The sequence below is a fragment of the Anabas testudineus genome, chromosome 11 (assembly GCF_900324465.2).
Source record: "Anabas testudineus chromosome 11, fAnaTes1.2, whole genome shotgun sequence".
Taxonomy (NCBI): Eukaryota; Metazoa; Chordata; class Actinopteri; order Anabantiformes; family Anabantidae; genus Anabas; species Anabas testudineus.
The window spans coordinates 6,027,827-6,039,060 of NC_046620.1; the positions used below are offsets into that span (position 1 = coordinate 6,027,827).

Below are 11,234 nucleotides of genomic sequence, written 5' to 3' on the forward strand. Positions count from 1 at the left end.
CAAATAAAGTCCTTCAAATTCTCGGTGTTAATCCGCCGTCGCTCCTCTGCAGAGACCATCAGCTACTCGGTGATAAACTGGAAACCACAGCTCATCTGCCAGTAACAGCTCAGCCAATCAGATGAATCACTGACCGTGTTTGCTGCTCTATTCATATTCAATCAGAAACAGAGATTACAGCATGTACGCTGAATTTATTTGTGTGTAATCCTTTAATCATTGACGTAAACGCCTTGATTTCTAAATTACGTGTGAGCACAGCCTTTGAAAATGCAAATTTAAGCACATCACTTGGTGCATACACACACACATTTTCTAACCTACAACATATTTGATCCACCAAACTAGAACCGTTTTCACAGCCATATAAGAATTATTCCTCATGCTTATTACAAACTGCGATAGCTTTTCTGTGAATCTATCCAAAGAGTGCAACACTTATTTCCCTCCATCGTTTCCTCATCACAGTCACAGCCGCTGTGGCTTTTTCCTCCATCATTTTCTCCTCCGACAGCTCCTATCACATCCCTCCTCACTGTAAATGAAACACACACCCACTTACATCAAGACAGCATTGCAATCAACTCAGTAGTTACATTGTGGATGCATGTAAATCAGGTCTTCAGTCGATGTTTGTCTTGGATTATGATAAGGTTTCTTCCACTTCTAATCTAATTTATCAGAGCTGCCAATTGTTGATGCAATCACAGAAAGAGCCGTGCAATTCCATTACAAAAAGACTGGCACCTGGTCTGTCTCTTTTGAGATTAGCAGCCCTGCAGTGAGGATTTGGTAATGAGTTGAAGAGGATTTACCAGTGGGAATATAATATGTGTCCCAGAGCTGCTGTGTTTTTTCGCCTAAATCCTCTCAGGGCAGACCGGCCTCTGGTTTGGTGAGCTCTGCAGGTTTTCCAGCATCTTTTCCGTCATCAAGCCCGAGGGGAGGTCACATGCTGGAGATTACAGTAACATGAGGGGGGAGATTGGTTTTTGCTTTGGCTCGCTCTGAATCAACATGCCATCAGTCTAAATGCTTACTAATCAGGAAATATTTGGAAAACCAGAGCACCCAAAGTTTAGAAAATATTTGATTGAGTTCCTGTATTGACAATAGAACTTGAAGGAGTACGTTCTGTCTGTACTCTATAGTACCCTGAATACAGTTTGTAGTTACCACCAGGAGCTTCATCACAAATGTGTGCACGTGTGACGTTCAGGGACTCTAAAGAGCATTAATGACTCACAATTTGGAGCCAAATGTTCGATTTCAATCACAGAAGCCAAGTTATAAAAAGCTTCTTGTTCATGACAAAGGATCAACTTTCATAACTTATCACGTTCTGTATGTAAAACAATCAAAAGATAAAACCACCTCTGAACTGTAGGAGAGGTCTCAGGATCCTTGTGAAGGTTTAATGGGACCTCTGATTGCTCTTCAGAGAATCTGACGTCCCTGCAGCGTCTTCTGGAGTCTAACCGAGCACGGCTGAATGAACCATCTGTCCTCGCAGTCAGGACGAGCCAGCAGGCGACTGCTCGCCAAATTCTCAAACTGTACCATGATCTGTAAAGAATCTCACAGAGGAGACCGACCCCAGTATCAAATGATTGTTTACTTAGCTCGGCAGCAGCACGGGGTCTTTGTTTCTCCTCTTATGGTGAGAAGAAATTCTCAGTTCTTAACTCACAAGTTAGAGAAACACCACAACAATTTTTAATTAACTAGTTTACTAGGTTGTGTTTGTACCGCTGTCACATCTATAAAGGTGCATTTTAATAACACTTAATTAAAAGAATTTCAAATTAAAAGCTGACAAAAGCAGTAAAAGCATGTGTGGTGGGGCTGCATTTTTAAAATGCAGCTTTAATTGTTAACATCTCTGGACAACATCTCTAGGCAGAGTTGACACAGGGCTGATTAAAAAAAAGGCATTGGAAACACACCACTACAGAAATGTGACACGATGAGGGAGAGAGCTCTGTGATTTGTGTCCCTGGAGGACAAGAGGAAGCTTGAAAGGACTGTGGCAGCCATCTGCAGCGATTCTTCTTCAGCTCATCTCATCTGTCCTTTCTCTCTTTTTTTTTATCTAAGTGTCCTGACCTCAGCTCTCTGCCCTCTGAGGTGTCCCCAGCCTTGACCACTGACCCCAGCTCTGACCAGCACCATATGGGTTTTCATGGCAGCCCCCTCAGTCCAGCATTGTGAACAGATTTTAAATCACATATAAATAATAATTTTTCAATACCATTAGACAGAGAGGCCAGTTCACCAATTCTGAAACAGTCTTTTACTCTTAGTTTAATGGGAGACATGTGTTGCTTAATAAAAAAGAAGGTACATCTGTTAAAACTACATGTCTATAGGTTTATTATCAGACTACTATTTTATTTTATTTATTTATGCACATAGAGCCTATCTCAACAGAACCTCCCTAATAGCACCTCTAAACCTCTAAAGCAGGTTATACCTCATTTATTTAATCTGGTTTGCTACATAACACGCGCACCTCAACAACCACCACTTTTTTTTTTTAAATTTTCTATTTGTGTCCAGATTAAACAATAAGAAACAACAAAATCATTGCGCTTTAGAGATGTTTCGAATAAGCATATTTGCTTGCTGGCTTTGAAAAAGTGCATGTGAAGAGTTATAGGATCTGTAAAATGTGCTTAAATTGTCATGTAAACCTTGTTTGTGCATGTGCATGAAACAGTGATCTACAATGTCTCCTTCAATCTTTGTATTTGACTTTAAAATACTGTGCATTGTTTTTATTTGTATGTGCAGGAGACTGCAGATCAGCTTTAACACTCAGTGACAGAGGAAGGCAGCCTGAGGCAGATGCTCTGTTGACTACTGGAAAAACCTCCTTTCGACTCTTGGTTTTTCACTTTAAACTCATGTGCGCTCACAGATCAAAGCAACCTGAACCCTGTGCGTATTCATATCTCACAGATCAGGGTGTAGACTGTTACTGAACAGAGGCAGCATCGCAGGTTTTCCACCTGTGGTTGAAGCGGAGGAGATGGTGACTGACTGCGGAGACGTGCTCAGATGGAGCGCAGCCCCCACCCACAGGAAGCCAAAAAGCCATCTGCCTGGGCTATTGTGTGGCTGTGCATTAAGCTATTTTATGTTCCACGTGTATTTACTGCCAGTCTTAGGAGGGGAGCAGATCTTGTGTACTGTGGAGAGAACAAAGGGAGTTTTAGTTAAGTGCAGAGCAAGCAGCTAAATAAAAAGGGAGTCAGGTTTGGATTTCATCTCAATACTTTATTAAATAACATAGTAAACATCTTCATCATGTAAAAGAAAATAAACAAACAAACAGAAAAAAAACAATGGATAATGAAATAGTCACATTTTTTTCTTCAAGTTTTCCCCATCGACAGTATTTTATTTTTTAGAGCTACACACACTCTTTAGTGGCTTCACAAAAGTCACTTGAGGTGATCTGATCTGCTTCGTTTGGATGTGACGGATAAAATGATGGCTGAGGAAGGTAACTATGGTTACTGAATCCAGAAGGTGATGGAGATGGACACCAGACAGTTATATATTTATCTCTACATTAACATCCGTCCAGTGTTGACACAACACATGTCAGGTTGATGATGAAAGGTTTTCTTTTTTTAAATGCATTGGAGGCAGAGCTACAATCAGTGAGGACGCAGACTGAGCTGGAGCTGCCTGCGACAAACGCTACATGTACAATGACCGGCTTTGTGTCACCAGCTGGTGCATTGAGGAGAGAAGCTACTGACAGGCGCTAAATTGATCATTTCTATACTGTACTCTGTGTGTATCTGAGGCAACAGTGAACTTCTTGTTGTAGTAAATAATGCTTTCTTTACAGATTTTGCTACAAAACAAGCTGAGCTCTGGTTTAAATTCATCCAACCGACGACATCTAACTTAGCCGAGTGACAAATAAAGCCAGGCGTGATTCAGCTGAGATAAAATAAAGGATGTTAAGTGGTAATTCTCTAATTACTCATATGAATTTACACGCTTTGCCATTTCAGGACAAAGCTTGAGAAAAGCGTTGTTTGCGAACATGAACAGACCACTGTCATGATGATAGTTACACCTGCAGTCGTACAGAGACGTCTAATACTGTTGACATCACGTTTCCTGTGAAGGAACACTCCAGTGAGATCCAGTTTTAAGTTACCAAAGAAATAATCTTTCATTTAAAATGCCACATATAAAATTCAAACTAGAGGTAAAAAAAGAACAACAAATGAAACAGCTCTAAACTATCTGTCCGGCATGCACGCTACTACACACGAAGACTATTTCTTTTTGTTCGTTTTTTTCATTCTTAATGGCTCTTTTTGTTACACACCCACATATTTACATCATCAGTTTAAGGTGTGCCATTGAAATTTCACACCAACCTACAGCAGCAGCATACTCAAATAACACAACTCATAGAGCTGTGGCAGCTTACGGGATAAGTCTGGTGATACTTTATATTCTCTTACTGTCAACAAATCCCATATAAACACCAAAAATGTTCCTTCTGATAGTTATTTTGTGTGGTAAAAGCCCGACATAGCCAGTTGTTTTGTGACTCAAAAACAAATTTTTTTGTCAAGATTTGATTAAAAACAAGCATAAATCCCACATGTACTGTCTTGATAGTGTAAATACACAGGACATCCAATGTGTATGCATCCACAGTTGATAATAGTTCCCAACAAATGCACCTTTTTACACTTGTTTGAGACATGTTTGCTAAAAACTACTGCACCCAGCTGTACTAAAATGCGATTTAAATCATGAGATTTGTTGACAATAATAACAAATACTGAATAACACCATATCTATTATCACATTTAATCACACAAGCCCAAACCAGACCCATTAAGGCCCATTTGACATCTGAAATATTCTTTAAAACAGAGTTGCCAAAGTCCCAGAGGAAGTCCCATCCACAGTTCGTGCTAAATGTTTAAATATCTGGAGTCATAAATTGTCCACAGGTGTCACAGTCGTCGTGTGTCTGTTTGCCGTCGATCAGTTTTAAGAGCTCAGGAATCGCGCTGAGAGTTTTGATAGGATGAACAGAATTAGAGCTCCAGTTGAGATGGGAGTTAATTGGCTTGGAGGTCGCTCCGTTCTGGGAAACAGTTTGAGGAACAGCTACACGATCCAGCTCCGTGTCTGAGTGGACGGAGGCACAGAAAGCAGGGACTGCGGCCTTTTTTGTCCAAAACCAAGTGACGTCATATTTTACAAACTGAATTCATTCTACACTTGTGGAAAAGCAGAGAGAAACAGCTGCAGCAGGCTGTTCCTAATTGGTAGCTGATGTTTGAGCTTGGGTTAACATCAGCATCACTCGAACATGCTGCACTACGTCTCCTGCTTTTTTAGAGGTGGAAGCTGATGTTGCCCTTAACTTTGACCCACACTCACACACAAACCAAGCCGATGCCAACAAACAGTCCTATTCTGCCCTTCCTCGTCCTGACAATGGCTGGCGGGTGCAGAGTGTCAAATCTAATGAAACCGGCAGAGAACAACAGCTGAGTGTGTGTGGAAATGGTTGGAAGGGGAGGGGGAGGAAGAGGGAGGGAGTCAAGACACAAGTGTCCTTGTCAAAGCCAGGGCCAGAGAGATAGCTGCACTGACAGCAACAACGAGCCAAACAAAACTCAAGAAAAAGAGACAGCAGCGATATTTTTAACTTTTCACCTCTCTGAGCATGAACCCCTGCTGTCTGTCCTCTCTGGTTGACTGGAGGGAGCTCGTGAGAGATCAGCCAGGCAGGCAGGAAGGCAAGCTTGACTCCAGCAAGCCTGGGTGATCTGGGATAGACAGCAGGGCTGCGCTCGGCCTCTGAGGCCTTCAGTTTGTTCAAGCAGGATTTAAAGGCTGAGCCGAGGGCCAGAACGGCACGGGAAGTGTGACACCAAATCTCATCGGACGCTGAACCATTTACAATTTCTCCATGTTTTCATCCCGCACTCCCTCTCTCTATTTGATTGAGTGGGAGGATTAGGACTGGATTACCCAAGAACAGTATGTGTACCCGAGTGTTTGTTTGCACATGTGCGTAAAGGTCCGATCCTATGGGATGCTTGCTTATCACATGACCTTGTGGCTGAGTATACGAGTGCAAGGCTGACTGACACATGGAAGAGGGAGGTGGAGCACGCAAACCTCCAGATGCCTGAACACAATATGATTAAGGCTTTGCCACGTGCTATTGTGAGCAATGCCTGATAGTGGCAATGAAGTATGCATGTTTTCAGGTTTGAAGGAGCCGTCTCTTTAACAGGAGCAAAGCAGAAAATATGTTTCATGCACTAAAAGTTATTATAATAAGCCGCTAATGCATTTGTTTCCTTGAATTAAGGGAACTGGGGAGAAAATAACTCCCATCGATGGCATATTAGGATGTGAAGGTGACTAATAAAGACATTAAATTTGTGTCATTCCTGTGTTGATTGTCCTCAGAGAGCTTTACTGCCTCTACTTCAGGCCCTGAGCTGCACATGTGTGCTTTGTTTTTGCACTGAGGAGGAGAGAAAACTGCACACCAGAAGGTATTTAACTATGTCTGTATTTGTGCACATGTGGGTACGTGTAAGTCCAGCACGGTCCAGTCTGACCTGGATTAGCCGCTGAAACACTGCAGAGCTGTCGAGTGGACTAGAAGGGGGCAGAGGTTGAGAGCTGGGAGGGGCTGTAGTAATCTGTTAATCTCATTAATATCATGGCTGTGGGTGCCCTGTCAACAAGACGCAGGGAACAAAGGACAGAGTAAACAGCTGATGACCCTGGCTGGCGTCCACTGCACAATGCCTACGCAAGCATCAACACTCATACAGCCGTGCACAAGCTAACACACAACATCTCATTCTTAAATCCAGGTTCTGCTTCCACCCGGAAACTTTCCTCAAATGACATAAAGGAAACACATTAACAGTCCACTGGCAACCGTCCCCTCCGTCCAGATGACCCCCAAAAGGTGCTGTTCGTTCTGCTCTGCTGAACACACAGCGCACAGCAGGTCCAAGTGGACCTGATGGCCTCTCAGCTGTTCCCATGAGTCTGAGTCACTTCTCTGTGCTGGCACTCAGAGCTTAGCCAGCAGTAGATGTCAAGATGTCTCCTCATATCGTTCTGGCCTGGACGGGCTTTTTCTCTTTCATTTGATGAAAATGTTAGTTGAATTGTTTAGAAACATCCTTCTCAGTGCATCACGGGTGATGATGGTGTTTTCATGTCTCGTGCAAAAAGGTAGGTTGGGATGCTGCAACGCCTGACCATGCAGATCCACAGGGGCACCAACCATGACCAATTTATGCAAACTTAGTTGACTACTCTAGAAAAAAAAACATACTTAAGCCTTTGTTTCGGTGTCAATTATTTGAGAAATTTGGGGGACAGAAACGTAATTGCTGATTTGTGTCTGTGGATGGAAGGGACAATGGCAACAAATGCAGATTGAATGAATATGTCTACTCTCAGGACAGACCACCACTGCTCCTGCAGGAGAGCAGAAGCAGAAACAGTAGAGAGGAATCTGTGTGAGACAAATGTGTGTGTCTGTGTGCAAGTGAATGTGTGCATGAGCGTACAAAAAGGCATGCGATCAGCAAAGATGGGCACTCAGACGTGTTCTCACCGATCCAGCACCCTACTGTAGTCCTGAGGGCCACAGCTGCCTTCGCTCTTGAGTTCAGCAAAGACTTGTGTGAAAAAGTGTGGGTCTGCATTGATGCGCAGCATCTTGGAACTGGTAGCGTCAATGATGGCAAGGCAGCGGTCCCAGAAGGCCTCCTTACCCGCCTCCACCAGGAAGGGCTTGAGTGGGTATGAAATCTCGTTGCCCATGTAGGAGTAGGACAGGTAGAGGCAGGTGAGCAGGATCGCCTGCAGCTCGTGCTCCGACGCCACCAGGTCGCCGTCCACTACGTCTCTGCACAGCATGTAGACAAAGACCACGTTGGCTGGTGTAACAAAGGCCTGATCCTGCCAGCCCTGCAGCAGCAGTGAGCGGTCCACAGCCCGCAGCCAGAGCACGGGGTCTGCCGGGGACAGATGCTTCAGGCGGTAGCAGCGACAACACAGGAACTCCCCCAAGCAGCGCAGGAGCTCACTGGTGGAGGCCTGAACGATGACACGTTTCGGAGACGACGTGATTGTGCCCTGGGGGACTTTTTTCACAGAGGAAAGCTGCTGGGATTTGCTGTAGCCATATCCATGTCCCTGACCCATCCCCATCCCATAGCCAAGCCCCAGACCCAGTCCTGCTGGGCCCTCATAGCTCGACAGGTTGGCACATGACAGCGACTTCTTCACATTCTCACGGTTCAGGTGCAGCACAGGGTCCTTTTGGTAGATGTTGATGTTGTTGTTGTTCAGAGGGTCCCCAAAGGCCACTGGACCGCCAGAGCCCTTCTTGGAGTTGCCCTTCTTCTTCGTAGAGGCCACAAGTCGCTTCCATGTGAGTGCTGGGAGGAAGATGGACTGGCCCCTCTTTAGCCCACGGTCTTTCTGGCTGTTGAGAGAGCGGCTGCTGAGGCTCGGGTAGTGGCTGAGCGAGCCCGGATGGTTGTCATAGTAGCCTGATTTGCGAGAGCCAGGTGACAGTGATAGTACAGTGCCCATCGTGAGTTAGTCCAGAGATCCGACTGGTGTTGTAGAGAGGAAAAACAATCTCTTCTCCTTATTTTTTAATAACCAGAATATGTGAATTCTCACTGAGGAAACAACATGACAACGTGCGAGGTGCAGACATGTCAAGGGGAGCTGAGTGGTAGACACAGTTATAATGACTGTGGCAGCAGAGATGTTACCTGCAACATCAAAACAAAGAGAAAGAGAACATTTTAACAAATGGACGATAAAACTAAAGCATTCAACAGCATCAAGTCTCGTTATCACACTCTAACTAAACTGAGAATCAACCTCACCAGTTATGACAAACCCTGCTGTGCAGCCAGACTTAGTTAAAATTTATTTTACCTTAAACTACTGTTTTATTTAAACCAGCAGGCAAATTTGGGGATGTACATAAAACAATAAACAAGACAGCGAGAGTGTTGGTGAAACACTAAAAGCCTGAAATCAGTTGGAACATTTCACTCAGGAAGAGAACAAGCTGACACAGAACGTACAGAACAATCCCACAGTGTGGGGTAAGGGGTTTGTTCCTGGCTTTAAGGGGAGAATAAAGAGAAGACTGGATTGGAAGAGGTTAATTAACAGTATGACTTAATCTATTCTATTCTATCATTGATTTATTACCATTAAAAACAGAGTCCTGTCTTTCTCTTGATGACATGATACATGAGCCAAAGTGGCGAATACACAGTGCGCACAGAACACACTCGAGCAGTTTACACACTTCTGTGATGTGAAACCTTTGCAGTTCCTTTTTTTTTAATCCACTTTGGTTCATTATAATAAAACACTGTCGCATTACGAATTATTTAATGAATCCTATCACTGTCCTCCTCATAGCAGCTTTGAAGCTCACCTGTATGAAGGAGATGTTCGAAAACGAGACGACTCTTGTGTTTTTTGCCGCAGTCTTCAATGGTGCAAACAAACACCGGAGCGCAACAACACTGTGTCTGCAGACACAGCCGATAACTGGTGATGGCCCCGATCAGGACGGTGATCTGTCTGCAGAATTAGACGCACCAAGTCACTCTAGCAGAAGCTTTGACCCAGTCTTCAAAGATGCCAAACACGGAACGACGCGTCGGTCCTCGCCAGGTGGGATGCAGGTGTCATCCTCCGCTGCACCTCAAACCCAGGTGAGAGTGATAAGAGACTTTACTGTGGGTAATTGTCTTTTCATTTGTGTCTCCATGTCTGAGATCAGAAACAAAAAGCAACTTTTCACAGTGTCTGAGTCCTTTCAATATATTCCATCCCTTCACCGATCGACATCCGTGCGTAAAAGTCTCCTCTGGCTTCTCGCGGTGCCGGCGCTGTTTCCTCTGCACACTGAGAGGTTCCGTCGCCTACTGACCGGTCATCGGTCCCCGCAGTCCGAGCTCTGAACGGGCTCAATCACATGAAAGGCCGAGGAGCCAGTGAGCGCACAGAGCGGCTCATCACACCGCCTCCCACCGACACAGACTCCTCCTAACAGGGCTCAGCTGCTCACACACACACACACACACACACACACTACGGAAAGTGAGAACAAAAGACTGCAAAACGAAATAAAATAACTTTAAAAATCACGTAAAATCAAATGAAATCAAAAAGAATGATATTTAAATAACATTTTAATGAGACTAATATCAGTATTTTAAACAATCAAACACAAATTAAATGGTATTAAATACGATGTCAAATAAATAAATGGGGGTATTGAAAGAAAATACCACCATAGGGTCCATTTATAGCTGTTCTGGAGCTTTCAGTTATATGTCATGATTTTTAGTATGAATTTACTTTAATTCATCCTTTTATTCATTCAAACTTAAAGATTTATCTTGAATTAACATACAGAAGATGAAGATCATGTCATATGACAGAAAAGCTGCACAGCGCTTTATAAATGGACCTTGTTTTGGCTTTATTCATGGTGAAGTAACGTCCTAGGTCATAAACCTAAAACTAATGAAAATAAAAGTTGTAAACAACAATAAATGCAAAGAAAAGGTAATATACAGTACAGTAAGTTATAGTGGAAGTACTGGCACAAATAGTAGCAGTAGCAGCACTAGAAGTTGTTGTATTACTACTACTATTTGCACAAACTGTTCTGTACACAGTTCTTTACCTACTAAATGATGTCTCAGCTGCATAAACTGCAAATGGTGCAGAATGTATGTGAACCAATAAAGACTTGAATGAGGTTATACAACAGTTTCCCCCGACGCCTGAAATGCTAGTGCCAACAGCACAAGGAGAGAAAACTGTAGGTTTGCATTGATTTATAGGAACATGAATTCACAGGTGTTGTGTTAAAGCTCCCTGAAACTCTGCTGCATGTACCAAATGTTCTGATACCTCGCTGACAACTCTGATTTAGGCTGTTTTTTAAATTTTAATAAACATCATGTAACCCAGTGTCTTTGTTTTAGTTGTTATATAACCTCATTTTACCTCCTCTCTGATTTAATTTTCACTGATTGTATGTCCATTTACTAAATTTCCACCGGACAGAGAAAGCTTTATGAATCAAATTGAATATTAAATCATGATGAAATGATGGTGTTTATAAAACACACCTGTGAGGGTTTACT

At 43.3% G+C, this 11,234-nt stretch overlaps 1 protein-coding gene across 1 annotated transcript; it reads right to left on the reverse strand.

Annotated features, from left to right (window-relative positions):
• Nucleotides 1-5,215: 5,215 nt before the first annotated feature.
• On the reverse strand, nucleotides 5,216-9,981 carry si:dkeyp-92c9.2 (uncharacterized protein LOC571482 homolog). Its single transcript, XM_026347001.1, has 3 exons — nucleotides 9,506-9,981; nucleotides 7,530-8,822; nucleotides 5,216-7,491 (listed from the first exon to the last, which is right to left on the reverse strand). The coding sequence occupies exon 2, from the start codon at nucleotides 8,632-8,634 to the stop codon at nucleotides 7,645-7,647; it is 990 nt and encodes a 329-aa protein (XP_026202786.1). The 5' UTR covers nucleotides 8,635-8,822; nucleotides 9,506-9,981; the 3' UTR covers nucleotides 5,216-7,491; nucleotides 7,530-7,644.
• Nucleotides 9,982-11,234: the final 1,253 nt, after the last annotated feature.